The 17512-nt window shown below is 34.5% G+C and overlaps 1 protein-coding gene across 4 annotated transcripts in view; it reads left to right on the forward strand.

Moving 5' to 3' along the window:
- The first annotated feature begins 753 nt into the window (after positions 1 to 753).
- The window catches only part of LOC149798201 (transcription initiation factor TFIID subunit 1-like), a 154610-nt gene continuing 137851 nt past the window's right edge, over positions 754 to 17512 (forward strand). For 3 of the 4 annotated variants that reach the window (XM_089963286.1, XM_089963288.1, XM_089963289.1), the window contains exons 1-4: positions 754 to 982; positions 6565 to 6738; positions 10680 to 10794; positions 13348 to 13470. In XM_089963286.1, coding sequence (XP_089819412.1) covers positions 6622 to 6738; positions 10680 to 10794; positions 13348 to 13470 — 355 coding nt within the window. In that variant the 5' untranslated portion in view covers positions 754 to 982; positions 6565 to 6621. The remainder of the gene's footprint in view (positions 983 to 6564; positions 6739 to 10679; positions 10795 to 13347; positions 13471 to 17512) is intronic. The other variant, XM_089963287.1, reaches the window with a different exon arrangement.

Consider the following 17512-nt stretch of genomic DNA (forward strand, 5'->3'; position numbering starts at 1 on the left):
CAATACAGAATCATAGACTGAGCATGTTATCGAACGCCAAATCAGCCATGTAAGATTAAATCGGTATGTAATAACATTTTATTTGTAATATTAATTTGACACAGATATAACCATTTTGTTAAAAGAATGTTAATTTATTGAACGTTTTTGTTGAATAATGAAAACACGATGTCAATATATATAAGTAGATGTTTATTAATATTCGTCGAATGTCTTCATTATTATTATTATCGGATTGATTAATGTTTGTAACTGATTGCAAAACTTGTAACTGATTTTGTTTTTATTGCATCATATTACATCATCAACGGATATATTAATGTAATCACTGGCACTCAGTGCATTTCTATTTCAATGAAAATGTCGTTATTAAAATAGTACAGTATATCCGTAATAAAACGTATGTTGACCAAAGTAACTACGCTAAATCGACCCAATTTGAAGTGTCGAGGGCCAAAGCAACCCGGCCCTGATTGGTTTTGGACCGAAGTCACCCTAAACCATTCAGACAATATTAACAACTGTATATAATTGATTTAACACTGACTTGTTGCCTAATTTATTTGGTTTATAGCTTTAATTTTTCTGCTTATTATGGAAATTAGTACTACAACACAGGTAATCTCGATAGCGCATTAGATCCGTTAGACAATTGTAACCAAAAGGGGACAAAATTTACTACTGCGTTTGATATGAATATCACCGGTATATTTTCGAATAGCTTCGGTTTTGTTGCTTGTAATTTTTCAGCCAACAATGATGGCCCTCAGGAGAGATAAAGATTGTTTTCTATATGAACAAACGTGAATATCTTGAGCAGAATTGCGAAATAAATCCAGACATTGAATGCTTATTAATCAAAATAATAGGGTATGAATACAAACGATATGTATATTATCCAGAACTGAAACAAATGAATATTCATCAGAAAGCTATGGAGAATTGGTGTTCCAATATACAATTGTTTACTATTACAGTATAGGTAAGCAGAATGTCAATATTCCGCCAGTAACATCTCGATTTATATCCATTGTCTTGAAAAGATAGCGTGTAATTTGGCATGTTGACAAGAAATACGTTCATATCAAAGTCAACAAAATGTATCGACGGGAATTCAGAACAAAATTGTTATCTGTAGCTGACCTAGTCCTACATGTAAGACATAGCACATTTTGATTTTGTTGAGGTGCTATGTCTTACTATCCAAATAATGGCCTTGTATAGTGTGTTCCGACGTCGTTGACATCGGAATGAGTAATCAAAGTTTCAGGAACATCTCACACATTTGGCAGCCTATATCGACATTTTTCCACTAATTTATGTGTAATTAATATACTTACTGTGCTGTCTTTATCCTGGTGGAATGAAAATATGACACTAGCAAATGGATGCATTTTTACGTTCCGTTGACATACATTTGAATTTGTTGCAATGCGACGGTAGTCTAGGTATGCCGAAGTAAGTTCAAGTAGGTTGATGTTTGGGATATGGTTCTTGAACGAAACGAACGGTTGCTTACAGTTCCAACAGGCATAATATATTTTTTATTCGTTTCGTTAAAAAATAATGTTTCAACTTTATCCGATTTCGGCATTCTTGGCTTTCATCGCTTTCCAACCAACTGAAAAGTATGCCAAAGAAACTTGAAAACGGGTCCATTTCTTTTGCGAGAATTTGAATTTATTAGAGAAAGGCATCATAGTAAGTAAAGTGTGACTAAAACATTATAACTTTACTTTGTAGAAAAGCGTCATTATTTTAGTTGTCAGTTGTGTGAAATATTCCTGAAAATTTTACTTTCGTAATGATGTTAGTCGACATCAAAACACTCTACACAGCGCCATTAGTTAGGCTGTAAGACCCTGACGCCCACAACATAAATATCAGCGTCGGGTCTTACAGGTAGGACTATAGCTGACTGTTCGTTTAGTCCTACAACGTAAGACACATCACCCGATATTTTTTGTTCTGGGGGTGATGGGTCTTACAGCCTAATTAATGGCGCTGTATAGCTTGTTTTGATGTCGACTAACAGTATAACAAAAGTCAAATTTTTAGACATATCACACACAACTGGCAACCAATAACGACGCTTTCCTCCAAAGTAAAGTTATAATGTTTTTATCAGACTTTACTTACTCTGATATATTTTCTCTAATATATTCAAATTCTCACAAAAGAAATGGACCTGTTTTCAAGTTTTGTTGGCCTACATTTCAGTTGTCTTGAAAGCAATGAAAGTCAGGAATGCAGATGTAAACAACATCGGAACACGCTATACAAGCCCGTTATTTGGATAGTAAGACATAGCACTTAAACAAAAACAACATGTGCTGTGTCTTGCATTGTAGGACTAACCGTTCGTTACGTCAGGAGCATTTGTAGTCAATCCCAAATACCATTACCATCCCCACCCAACTCGATCATGTTGTCTTGGAAATATATTTCCAACTCTTTGGAAATTTAATACTTTTGGTACTCATGTTGAAACGTATTCTAACAGAAGCGAAAGAAAATATGCCAATGAAAAAAGCAAATATCTAAGTTCAACAGTGCTTAGTTTGACGATTTTAACTGTGTGAAGCATAATGAAAATAACATAAATTGAGTAACTATTATTCATTGTAGTTAATTTACTTATGTTTAGTATGATGTGCACTCTCATGCTGGGGGCCCCGAGTGGCCGAGTGGTCTAAAGCGCTCTTCGTTACGGATCACTGCCATCTCACCTCTGTCTGCGGCGGTTCGAGTCTAAGATTCAGCCAATGTGGGTATGTGAGAAAGCTTGCCAGTAGCTTCTCGTGGGTCAGTGGTTCTTTCCTGGGTTTTCCCAGGTTCTTCCTCCACCATTAATACTGGCCGCCATGTATAGCCAATCAAGTGCTGAAAAATGGCGTTAAACCCCACAACAACAACAACAACAACACTCTCATGCTTAAATTTATGACAAAAAATGGTTATTATGTTAATCTCCCAGATTTGTAGTCCGAGTTTCCTCTGACCCTTGTCACCCCATTTTTGATATTTGGACATTTATGATGGGGTGCAGGATCAGAGTCCATTCCCTATCAAAAAGTTGGTATTCCTATCAAAAAGTTGGAATTCGCGGACACCTTTTGATGTCGGCATGGAGTAGCCGCTTACTAGCCTGCCCAGCAAACTTGAACGACCTTTCATCGAGATCTACCTGCATGAAAGTGCATTCATTATGTCTTTAATCCGCTGACAGACAAGATGAAAGTACATCACTGCTGAAATTTGACCTGGATCTGGCTTTTGCATTCCTAATCACGTGACTACACAATCGCAACCTACATGTCAGTGACATCATAGGTCATACAGTCATGTGATATCAACACTAAACAATTTCTAGTGTTGCTCTAGAGAAACAAATCAAAAATATAATTGAAAGTCACTTAATTTTTATAGAAAAATGAAAAAACAAACTTCTCAAAATATTTAATATTTATTGTGTAAATGTTGCAGCAATTTTAAGAAAACCAGATTCACTATGCAGAGTAATCACAAGACACCAACAAAACCATTGCTGACACATGCTCGGTACTTATTGAAAATGGTCTTCTCCACCCTGCTGGGATACCAGCATGTTTCTGGTCATTGTTCTCAGAATAAATATGTTGAGAATTAAGTGTGCATTATATTTATTTACAAACATTAAGTGACTTCTATATAATATGTCCAAATTCTATGTACAACAACTTTGGAAACTTGTTTATAGTCGATATCATGTGACTGTATGACCTTTGACATCACTGACATGTTGGTTGCAAAAGTTGTATAGTCATGTGACTCGGGATGCAAATGATCAGATCCAGGTCAAATTTCAGCAACAACGTACTTTCGTTAGTTTTATAAGGAACTTTAGTTAATGACATTTTAATACTAAAACCCTATGATCGTACTTTGCAATGTAAGATAAGTGACATATAATGCGAACGTCGATTTCATGCATTTAGTAATTAAATGCCCCCCTCCTCTTTTTTATGGCTAGCTTCACAAAGTACATCTCTGTCAACCAGGAGTTCAGAAATTTATTTTTGGCATACTTTACATGCTTTGCTTATAGTGAATTGCTTCCTAAATCTCAGGAATGATCACTGAAGGCTGTAGAATTTTTCTTGACAATTAAACTAGGATCTACATTCCCACCAATGAAACTTACATGAATCAAACACCTGGCATTAATGTACTGTATATATCAGCATTAATTACCATCATTAAATTAAAAGAAGGAGTGAAGAAACATATCATAGAGCATATGTGCCCCCTAAAAAAAACAGTTTGGAAAAAAAATTGATTGAGTCAACAGTGTTCTATGCATTTACTCATCTTTAGACAACTTGAAAATAATAATCAGTGCGATCAAAGTTGTCACAGGCAAATTAGATTTTTTGTTGACAAGCCTGATTGGCACTGCACTTAAAAAGACAGGAGAGGCCTAATTTGAAATTAGAGGGACCCCAGGCATTGTTCTATCATATATTTTAAGCGCTACCTAAAATGCAAATTTTGCAACCAAAAAAGGTCAAGTTATTGGATTAAAGACCTTGTAAGTGTAACATAAATCAGATTGGCACAGAAAAAATGGCCTGGCACAGAAATGAAACAATATGACTTGTCAGAAACACTATGTTGGTCCTGAATTAATATGGTGTTGCTCAGACATCCAATATGGCTGCCACAGTGGCCATCTTGAAAATCTTTTTATCAATACTCCTTCTAAACTGATGGTGATATTAACATATGGTTTTCATCTTAAGACTTCTTATGATGTTTTGTTAATTCTAAATGAAAATGGTTCTGATCTTACAACCAGAATGGCTTCCACAGTGGCCATTTTGAAAACCTTATTGCTAATCCTCCTGAATATGTATGTATCAACATAGGTTTTTCACTTGACATCCAACCTGGTCTATTATGGTGGCTATCCTGAAAATATTGTTATTAATAGTCATCCTGGATGGAAGGTCATACTGACACAGCGTTTTCACAGAAAAACTAATTATGGAAAGTTTTGATTTGGAACCAGAGTTTATTTGCAGATGTTGTATCTAAAGCAGACCAGAACAGTTAGCACCCTTGTTTACTTGATGCATAAAAAAACATGGTCATTTCATGCCCCAGGCATTCTATATGCTTCAGTGCTCAAAGAAAATTTTTTTTGTTAGATATAGGCCCTGGGCTGGTGACTTAAATAAACTCACAAGCCCTGACTGAAATTCCACGTCTGGGCTCCCAATTTTCACATGCCAAAAATTTCCCCTTTTCCAATATTGTCACACCATGTTGCAGTAGCTACCAGGGGTCATGCTAGACATTAATTTTAGGGAGAAGTGATTTCTTTTGGACCGAACAGGGAGAACTGAGAGCTGAGCAGGGAAAAGTGGGACCTGAACAGGGAGAAGTGGGACTGCTTTCTATGAATTGTATATTTTCCTGAATATATTTGCCTGGATCGAACAGGGAGAACTGAGAGCTGAGCAGGGAAAAGTGGGACCTGAACAGGGAGAAGTGGGACTGCTTTCTATGAATTGTATATTTTCCTGAATATATTTGCCCAATGGTTTACAAAAAGAGACATTCTAATAAAATGGTACTTCCCCCGAACAGCAATGTCCACCATTATTTCCCCATGACACAGGTTCACAAGTTTACTTATGGTTCCAAACTGGTTTTTCTCAAGAAAATAATGTACTAGCGGCAGTTAAAATATTCATGCCACTGATTCATTTACATAAGTTTTTTTTATCATCACAGGATAACTTGCAGAAATCGGGAAGTAATAGTTGCTAATTTACTCAGGAAATGGCTAATGGTCAATCAGCTATCAAACACATGCCTGTGACTGTGCAAGAGTTTGTTTGTTGGCATAATTGATATCAACACTAACTATAGTCTACATTTCACCTTGAGCTGTATATAACATAACACTGGAACTAACCTGGCCAAGGCTAGGGAGCACCTAAAATACGACGATCATTCAATGTTCCACAAAGAAATCACAGGGCAAAGTTGTTTTCGCCTTCCTAACAGAAGAAGGTGAAATTTAAAGGTTTTAGGTGACTTAATCGCCCACTTTGCTTGGTAGCATGACCCCTGAGCTACAGTTTGAATATAAATTCAATAGCGTTCAAAGATGTTTGCAGGTAATGCAAGTGTCATTAGTGTTCATCATTACACTCACTAGGGAATGGATGGTAATTTTACTGACACTGCAGATTTGTGAGGGCTGTAGTTTTTTATATATAGGTGTTTCAGTATGTTTATTGATCTCAGATTAGTGGATTAGTATTAATTTCAAGCCAGCCCCTAGTCTGTTTAGCACCTGACTATGAGTGCAGCCTCCTTCCAGTCCTCTGGTGAGATGATGTTATCATTTGCTATGTTTTGCTAAATGACTTGTATAGAATCAGAAGTAACATGAAATCAAAATTTCCCTTGTCAGTTAGATGTAAACCTTTCTGCATGTGTTTACTGCTGGCAGTTTCATAGTTATATTTTTGTTACAGGGGACTGTAATTTAAATGCTTGTATATTTTGCAGAGGAATGTATGCATCTTTGTGAGTGAGCATATCTGACTGCATGCTGCTTGATTGAAGATGGATAGTGAAGAGGAACATGAGGGAGAACAGAGAACTGATGTTTCTGTGTTAACAGGTTTTCTGTTTGGAAACATTGATGAGAAAGGAGATCTTGAAGAAGATTTTCTTGATGAGGTAATTATTTTAAAAAAACTAATATTTTCTCTATGCATGTCCAACATTGCCCTTTATCCTCTTTTGTGCATCAGAGACCCCAAAATTTTAGTTTGACCCCTGAGTTTCTGACACCAAGGGATTTTTGACTCTCAGTCTTATACCAGTAGGGAACAAATTGGTATGTGTATACTCAGCTTTCTGATTTGTTGAAGGTAATCACCTGTTTGAAATTTGTAATTGTTGATTATATCCTAAATATGCTTTCACCCCATTATGTATTTGTGGTGTGGTGAATAAAAGAAATATTCAAAGATTGATTAGAAAAGCCAAATGATCAAATATTGAGTTATAATTTTAAATATTGAGACAATACAGTAAAACCTGTTAGGAGAGACCACCCCTTCTGCCAGCAAAAAAGTCTTTCAAGACAGGTGGTCTCTCATAACAGGTTTGTACAAATAGACCAGTTTCCAAGGTCCAGTTTCAGAACAATTTAAAGAAAAATAAGCACAATCACTGTACATATATTCTATTCTGTATTAATGGTTCTTGCTAAAATATTGTATGTATTCATCTGAAAAAAAAATTATATAGCAATAAAGATATACTTCTATCATGAAACATGAAATCACATTTACATTTCAAGATCACATGTACATGCATTAGCATATGAAATTGTTTCTGATTTACTCCTTGTCCATTTTAACACCCTAAATTTGTTTTACTGATGTTTAAACCACTATTTTGCTAGTGGTCTGCCCTTTATCACTTCTGTCAGTTACAATAATTATTTAATTATTTTCTTCAGCCTTAAAATTTGTCTTTTTTTTTTGTTGGAAGTTCTTCCATTGTTTTTTAGGTACTCGGAGACAAAAGTCAGCGTCTTAATTCAATAAAGACATACAGGGATTAACTCTATAAACAAAATTTGCAACCCGGAAGCACCAACTTGAATAGACAACAGCTTGGTGACTGGAATGTAATCACGTTAACATTGGGGCGGGGGACAACAAACATCACAAGCCTTTAACACTATCAATTGAATCCCTCAGAGGATTCTCACTTGCTGGTTTAATAGACAAACACCTTATTCACCCCCAGGCAATATGGATTAACTGTAAAGATAAACAGTTGACATGACCACTACTTTAATTTTGTCACTACAGTGGCAAATTCGTGACATGTATGTTAGCTTAGTTTGCAGACTGTACCATTTGTCACTATATACAAACCAGTAACAAGAATCTTTTTCTTTTTTTTTCATGCGTGTTTTTGATCAGAACAGTCTTTACTATTCAAGATATCATTGTTACAAATGATTAAATAAAAGTCAGTAATGTCTGTCTCTGTTCTCATGATACAGTCATTCATAGAGCTGGATACTGGGTCCTACTCATACATATCTCAGCGGTAGCTGCGATGGCTAAGTGTTGGAATACTCTACAGGTATTTTAGTCTGGTTTAGATGAGAAAATATGAAACACTATGTGTCCCTAGAAAATTTTAGATATTGGCAGCCAGCCTTTTTTTTCTAAAACATGTAAGTGGTCATTGGATTAAATAAAGGGCGGTGGAGTTTTATCCTCATTTTTGCAATGCGGTCATTCATAGCAGTGTCATAATGCATATTTTGCCAAGACGTCATGGTTGTTGGTCACATTCAGCAGGTGGTTGCTCACAACAGAGTGTGTATATAATAAAATTGATTAAAGCATTACAATTGCAGTTGGAAATGACAGGTGGTCACTCACAGTAGAGGTCACGCATAACAATTTTTGCTGTAAATTATAAAAAAAAGAAGGAATATTCAATGTTTTCAATTCATCATAGTAATACCTTCAGACATTTGAGCAGTAGCAAGCTCATTCAGTGACACCTCTCTTGATTGCCCAAGAAAGAAACAGTGTGTAATCTTGACCGTATTACCTGGGAATTAATTTAAATCAGATACACCTTTTATTAATTGTCCAACAGTGAGACAATCTGTAAACAAGATACATAGATCTTTGAATATGATTTCATTATAGGGTGTATTTGATGGTTTAATGGATGAACAAATCATAGACAATTTGATATAATGATATATGGGATATCCTATGACCAATGTCCAGTTGTACAGAGTATGTGCTGGTCAAAACTTTTGATCTGGTGGCCATGTCTATCAAATACAGGGATTTAAGGAGCAATATATATAGGTCTCTTATCTTCCTACATACAGGACTCATACGGTATGTGAGAGCTCATTGATAAACAAAACATTTTCTCCACATTTACATCACACATAGATTACTAAATAACACCAAGAAACCATTAAGGACCTTATCTCTCATTATATCTTTATTTAAGGGGACCTGTATTGGAAGGTTTTAAACATGTTGTCTTCACTCTGAACATAATGTTTTTGTAGTTTGGGCCCATTTTAGCATCAACCTTGCCTGTGGTTTTAGTAAGAGCATTAAGTAGTGGAAAAGTGTATTGGGTTGAGTAGAGAGATTACAGGGACGAGTATCTATTACAAGTCACTTGTACCATGGATGAGTGCAGGAAACATTTTTATGAGCTCTGGGAGACCATGGGGAAATGACTTTTCTGTATGGTGAGAATGCAGTGAAGATGGCAAAAATGTGGAGAAGTGAATGTAGAAAGTTGAAAATTTTCAATGATCAAATAATCGTTTAGATTTTGTCTATTTTTGTGACATATTTTCATATCAGATGATTATTATGCTAATGAACTCTTAAAAGAACTTGAATTTCTGATATTTTGCTTCACCACAGTTGTTGTATAAAACAAAAATTGCAAAATATAGGTTACTGTCAAAACTATTTCCATTTTAAAAGTTCTCTTGTGCCAAATTGTTTGTATGAAATATTGGATAAAATGATTAATTTTATTAGTAATTCACCATTAGATGTTCACTGATTTATAGTTGATTCCGGCTATGCTTAAATAAATTTTTGTTTGTGTTTTCAAGGATTTTGTGACCTTTTATCAGGAATTCTATAAATAGCAATGTAATTTCTGGCATTTATGATCATAAGATTAGTACCAAAATTTACTACATAGTATGAAATATACATTTTGTAACTTTCCACTTTCAGTTTGAAGCAACAGCTGATACAGAATCTAACATTTTACACTGATTATTTATGAATTCTGCTGAAACAATAGGGCTGGGGGAGGGGATGGTATGAAATCAAGTGTCATTGAAGTGAACTTTGCTTGTTGGGTATTTTGGGAAAAAGGGCTGATGCATATAAGACTATTTCACTTCAGTTGCCTCTGAGACTGGACCCTACCTGCTTATCCATCTAGCTATCTTTTTGAAGCTACATGTACTTGTAATTTAAATAGAGAAGAAATATATAAAAAGTATAGTCAAGTCTTACATTGTGATGTAAACAAAAAGAGCAAAATCCCACAGCCCAGTATAATTAATCCCGCTATTCTTTGACCGTTAGAAACATCAGATGAACTGAACTCTTAAAAAAATATTTACAGGATTTACTTTAATTTATGTGCAGGATTTACTCTATCAGTAAACATTTGCAAGACATATATTCCAATTCATTTGTGAGCAAGGTATGAATCATATGTAAAAATGTCTCAGAACTGTTTGTGTTTGGGTGTTTGGCTTGAGAAAATGGGTTACCTATTTAGTTTTCACTATATATAGCAAGGAAAATTAAACCTCTTTATAACCAGCATTTTTGTGTAAAATTTTTAGGATATTTTTATCATGTAAATGTATATGCAAATGTCCTGTGTCATAAGGATTTTTCTTCTAAAACTTTCTAAGTACCCATCATTCTGATTAGTGGGCATTACAGTCTATATTTTTCTGAGTGGTATATTGGGGTAGATAATTTCCAATTATTACATCACATTAAGAAATGACTCAATACATGGCAGCAGAATTAAAAAGATAATTATATTGCCTTTTTTCATACTTTTTTCAGGAATCCAAGCGGCACCTGTCATCACTGAGCTCCCTTGGAATAGGGTCTATGGTAAAAGAGATCACAGATGATCAGGCAACAGATGAAACCAGTGATAAAAATGACGATGCTTCAGGTAAAATATTTATTATTTGCAATGAAAAGCTTATGCTATCTTCCAGTTCAGATATTGGCTGCATTAAACAAGATTGCTGTTAAATTTTGCTCATCCAAATTCCACTAAGTCATTTATCACTTTAATGCTGTTTTATCAAGAAACAATATATTGAAATTCAGGCCAAATCAAACTGATTTGGCTGGCTTGGTTTGTTTCTATCTTTAATGACACAGCAAGACAAAAAAAATCATTTAGTGCCATGGCAATTAGAATAAAGTGTCTTTCTCATGGAAGAATCACATTAGCCAGTCTTTACTGATCCAATGGTAGGACCCAAACCTGCTCCCTTTTGGTAACAAACCCAGCATAATAACCATTGAGCCATGCTGGCTTCTGCCTCCCATACTGGCATCTTAAGCTGTGCTGGAGAGTTCATCAGGCCTATTCTCTACATTCCTAAGGGTGGAGGGGGGGGGGTATTTTAAGAGTTGCAGTATATTGAAAACCAGGGAAATATAAACCTGTTTGTCTGGAATAATGGTTATCCAATCTGTTTACAGCAGTATATTAAAAGATAGGCAAATACAAACCTATTTTGTGTGGAATGCTGATTATCTAGCCTGTTTTTGGCAGTATATTGAAAACTGGGCAAATGCAAACCTGTTTGTCTGGAATAATGAATATCAGGCCTATTTACAGCAACACGTATTGGATTAACAATTTAGACTATCTTTGTCAGAGGTTACTCTTGGACTGCAAAGAAGAGATATAAAAAATTAATTATATCATAAGGAAAATGTCTAATGAGTCACATTGTTTGGTTGGGTTCTTGTAACTGCACTTTCAGCACTTTATTGGCTGACTCTTGCAGACTGGGAGCTAAGTACCTTTTCAAAAGGCACACTGAGGGAGCTGCTGCAGGCTGGCCTAGAACTCGTAACCCTTGAATTACAAACATGACACTCTGCCAGCCAGGGTATTGCAGCTTACAAACAGTTTTTGAAGTTGCAACTGTTTTTTTTTTTTGTGGGATGATTATGCAGGAATTAAAATGTACTTTTTTAGAGAGGTGTTATAATTGAATATGTAAAAAAAACTGATCATAGTGGCATTAAGGATTTATAATTAGAGCCCCGCTTAACAAATCTAGCTGAATCTTGTAGTAATCACCTCTGTCTGTCTGTCTGTCAATAATTTGTTGTCTGGAAGATCAGTTGAATGTGTATTGTTGGATTTTGACCAAATTTTGCATGTAGGTGTATACTGGTGAGGTCTTAAATAAGTTTTATTTCCATCATTTAGACAAGTTATAGCCATTGATTTGTTCGTTGGATTTAAACTCAATTTAACTTTACAATGATGAGTCCTTAAATAAGTTCAGTTTACAGCATTCCATGACATTGTTAAAATAGTTATGTCCCTTGGTTGCCCAACTTCCTGATTTAAGTTTTTGCAGCATAACTTTACCTAGGTCAGTAGGATTTCAGCCAAATTTAGCTTGTAGTTTTATACTAATGAGATTTTGACTGCATTCTATTTCGGGGCCCCGAGTGGCCGAGTGGTCTAAAGCGCTCTTCGTTACGGATCACTGCCATCTCACCTCTGACTGCGGCGGTTCGAGTCTAAGATTCAGCCAATGTGGGCATGTGAGAAAGCCTGCCAGTAGCTTCTCATGGGTCGGTGGTTCTTTCCGGGGTTTTCCGGGTTCTTCCTCCACCATTAATACTGGCCGCCATGTATAGCCTATCGTGCTGAAAAATGGCGTTAAACCCCACAACAACAACAACAACAGCATTCTATTTCCAGTTTTCCAGTATTGTGCACAAAAGTTGTGCCCATTGATTGCCTGCCTTCCTGACTCTCATTTTCCACAGCAGAGTTTTACCAAGTGATTTGATTCAACCATTTTTATGTTGAACATTTACTTTGATAAAACGTTGAATAAATTAAATTTCCAGCAATTCATGTCATCTTTTAAGTTGTATTCAACGAATGCCATTTTCTCCCACTTTCATTTCTGAACACAAATTTGTCTATTAAAGGCCCTGCTGAGCAGGTTGAATTGAGCAGGGAACTCTCAGATATACCCATAACAAATAGCTCTGGTTTCAGTTTGCAAAATTTTTGTTGGTAAATTCTATCTATCTATCTATATATCTATCTATCTATATCTATCTATCTGTCTGTCTGTCTGTCTACCTACCTACCTACCTACCTATGTGTTTCTCTTGTCAGTTCTTGTCAGTTTATCTTCTCACCAATTCTCACATAATTTATACTGCCCTGTAGTTGTTATTATTTTTATTATTATTATTTGTATTATTATTTGTATTATTATTATTACTATTTATTTTTTTGCTTTATCTCAATTATGACTGGTTTGTCTCCTATGTTGGTACTTGTTGATCTCAGAAAGTCAAGAACCTGTGAAGTTCGTGCTCCAAAATATTGAAAACTTATAAAATTTACTTTATATTTGACAGCAAAATTTCACATTGGTGCAACAGTAACATTTTTCTGTTTAAGATATTATATTATTGGCTATATCTGTCTATTCTAATTTTTTGGCAGATTACGATGATAAGAAAGCAATCAATGCAGTTGATTTCTCTGATATTAATGAAGTTGCTGATGAGGAAGAAGAAAAGACAAAAGTCAAACATGTCATGTCCAGTTTCAGAATGGTTCCAACAGGTATTTTTTTGCATGTGTGAGACATGAAATTGATGCCTATGTTAGTTAGAAATGATGCGTCACACACATCAGTACTAAGTAGCATGTTGAAAATAAGAAGGAAAGAGCTCATAAGATTTCTTGGCTTCAATTCCCAGTTTTATTTTGTAAGCTATATGCGATATAAAACTATGGTTTAGTTGGCAATATGTGGTCTGAATAATGGAAAAAAAATACATTAGTCTATGTCTCATCATTTCTGCACATCACTTGTATGTTGGAAATGTATTATTTAATATTATTCACATACTTGTAAAATATCTAAATAACATGAACTTACACTTCATTATTATCAGTGTCAAGTTCAGAAATGTACAATAATGTCCGTACAATCATAGAAAATGGTAGTGACAGGTATTTGATTATCAGAGCTAGTCAAAACATAGATGCTCATAATAAATGTCTGATATACATGAAATAATTAAGCTCTAAAACGGCTATATAAAGCAGTTGACAGCATCTATCAAAATAACACATAATACATCTGTTAGAAGATTAACACTCGTGCTAGAGAAGGCATATCATGTATCATGTACACTGACTAGATCTGACTTAGTTACCCTTACAATTATGAAAGGCAAATTTAGTAGAAGCAGTACAAAGATATATACTTTTGTTTGAACAATTGTCATTTTACAGTGAAAATATGAGTACAACTTACTGAAAATATGCACAGTAAAGAATATTATGCCAGCTAGCATTCAAACACATGATGTTTTTGTATAGTGACTCCATACAGCCAGAATGGACAGACGTACTCGACAATGACAGTTTCCCAAAAGAGTGGGAAGCATTCAGAGTAATGACCTTTACAAAATCATTCATAACAAGTACTAAATATGTAATATTTATGCAATTTACATTTGAATTCTTCTACTATATTCATTTTCATTGCTTATTAATATGTGAAGCACAAAAACTCCAGAAAAATATTAAAAACTAAATAAAAGACAGCCCTTATGTACATTCCAATGCATAAATAGAAAAAACACCACAAGTATTTACATCCATAGTGACTATAAATGCAAAAAAGATGGTTTCCATAAAATTTTAGATACACATCATTACAAACTAGATATTCAAAATGAACTTAAATTCTCCACTGTGACAACTAAATGAAATTTAATAAGAAACCACAAATATTTTAATGTTTTTTTTTTTTAAATGCAGGAAAGTAAATTCTGTCGATTTACAAGAACTTGTCAAAAACATGAATTTTAGAGGCATCATGCCAGAAAGTTGCTAATTTTCACTTGATTGAAGTAGGCTGTCTAAAATGAATTTTTGGGTACTTTACCGTATTTTGAGAGATTATTTTTTATACAAGGATCAATTTTAAAAATACCATTTCAATTGATACACCTGCTGTTGTTTTTGATATTTGCAATCATATTATTATAGTAGGATGTGAATATTTTTTTTATAAAGATTTGGTTTGAAAAAGAATTGAGAAGAGTTAATGACCTAATTGATTCTTGAGGACACTGGTTTAATATTAATCAGTTTCATTATTTTTATTCAAAGAAATAATCTAAAAAACAAAATCTGAATAAGAGCTATCAATGAATATCATACAAGAGTCAGCAGAAACTCTTGGATCCTAGTATTTGTTCCAAACTACTTGATATTTTAGTGGAGAAGGGGTTGCCAGTGAAAATGCAAGAAATTTATCAAAATAGTGAAATTCTTGATGCTTGTGGCATAGTGAATTTGGTCAAATCAGTGTTGATTATTGGCAAACAATATATCTTTTACATATTAATAAAGTTTTGAACAAGAAGGTGGTTTCAGATGAAAGTTATATGCATAATGATCAAAACAAATATATTATTTAAAATTTGTATGATAGATAGTCGGATGTTGGGTTTTGGGTGGCATTTCCTGAATCCATGCAATTTTTATGTGAATGTGACTTATATATTTTGGTGTAGATCTTAATTCATTGATTATTAACTAATGTACTGATCTAAAATAATTATAACTTCTCTGACAAATACATTACCTTATAACAATAACATTAAAATTACTCTCAGCTACCTTTCAATCCATCCTTCCCTGAAAATATAAAAAATTACATTACCAGTTACCAGTATAGACAAATGGAACCAACTTTTTCATGTTAATTTCCCATTATGCCAGCTAGGTGGCCACCGGTATCTTGAACGTAACTGGTTTTCACATTTGCTTCATGCTGTGAACAAAGGCCTCATGAAATCCAGTTTATTCAATTCCTAAATTCAACCGTACACTTTTTTATTTCAGTAGTACATTAAGCTAGACTGTTGTTTTTTATGGTGCATAAAATATTTTTGGAATTATTGTACCATAAATACAGTTTTGTTCAGATGGTTGAGTTATGCTGATGATGCATCTTGGTTTCATGTCATAGAATTGGATGCTATCACTAGGCAACCAGCAAATAAGTTCACACCACCTTGATCATTCCATCAAAGAAGCTAAGCTTCTGTATCCTGTACACACTCAGATGTTATCTGAGGTGCACAGAGAACATCCACAATGGCTGTAAAAAACATCCTACCACTGCAGGCCAGAAAAGAAGACATAACCCTAAAGCTGCTTTTTCTTGGCTAAAGGGTATTATTCAATCAGCATACTCTTAGGTCTCACAGGATCAGGTTCGACTAATGAAGATTTCAGTTAATGAAATACAAATGATTTCCATAAGCCTGGCCTAGAATGTAATGTCTCATTTCGAAGCAGGATGCTCAGCATTTCCTTATCTTCTTACTTATTCTTGTAATATTAATGAGATCAGGTAATGTGTTTGATGGAGAAAATCAATTTCTTATTAAACTATGATTCTCTAATACCTTCCTGATCACATTGCAAAAAGCCCAACCTCCCACCCTTCCCTGCAATATGAGCATCCTGTTATAGGTTTTGCTCAGGTCAAAACTGCTTTCATTCTGGATACTGGTGGCCACCAAGCGGTATAAAGGGGAGTTAATCTCTATGAGTTGTTTCCCTTTGTCAACATGTTGTATAGGCAATGCAGTTTTTTGCTGGATTTGGAGGTAGCTGAGAGTAATTCTAATGTTAAAGTGATCAGGTAAATATTATCAGAGAAACATAATTTATTTTTAAAATTACTTTATCTAAAGGTGTGTTTGGTGTGCAGTCAAACTGGTGTTTCGTAGGTGACCTTCAAATGCAGGTTCACTTTTCAAACTTGGTTCTCAAACAGATACCACGCATCACCTACCATTTTAGACATTTTTATTATTACTATTATTTTTATTGTTTTTTTTTTTTTATTATAGTGAAACCTCACTGTAGCGCAATGATTGAGTCCAAAGTATGCCATCATGCTAATGTCAAACCAGTTAGTTAGCTAGACAAAACATTGGGATGGTTGGATGTGCAAAATTACGGACTTCATTTATGCATTTATCTGTATGTCGTATATTAAATAAGAACTACTTGAAACTGTTAATACATGTTTAATAATTATTTTTGTTGGCAGAGAAACTATTCAATAGTATCTATATTCAAATGCATACAAAACTCAGCAATTTTCAGTATACAGAGTGTGTGTACTTTCAGTCACCAATCAGTCTCTGTTGTAATAGTAATTCCATTGAAAATATGCTCAGAGAAACAGAGTTTTGACAGATTTTATGCTAATTCCATTCAACGCTAAATGCTTATTTTTTTGCCAATACACTCATACTAACTTAGGCGACACTGTATTCCCAAAAGATTCATATTTCCTGGACATGTCCAAAGGTTCTAATTTCTGACTATAAATAAAATGGAGAAATCAGACATTAGGAGGTTTGAAAAAGAAACCTGTATTTAGGCTTGAAAATGCTGAAACTGAAAATTTGTACATGAGGTCAAAGGTGTTTACCTTGTAATGTATTTTAGATAAACCCTTGAACAGTTATGTATAATTGCCTGGACCCAGTATAAGAATAAATGATTTGATTTCATGGGTAAAGAGTGAACAGAATGAAACAAAACAACAACAAAATAATGAAAT

The sequence above is a fragment of the Sinohyriopsis cumingii genome, chromosome 6 (assembly GCF_028554795.1).
Source record: "Sinohyriopsis cumingii isolate HCF-2022 chromosome 6, ASM2855479v2, whole genome shotgun sequence".
In the NCBI taxonomy this organism is placed as follows: Eukaryota; Metazoa; Mollusca; class Bivalvia; order Unionida; family Unionidae; genus Sinohyriopsis; species Sinohyriopsis cumingii.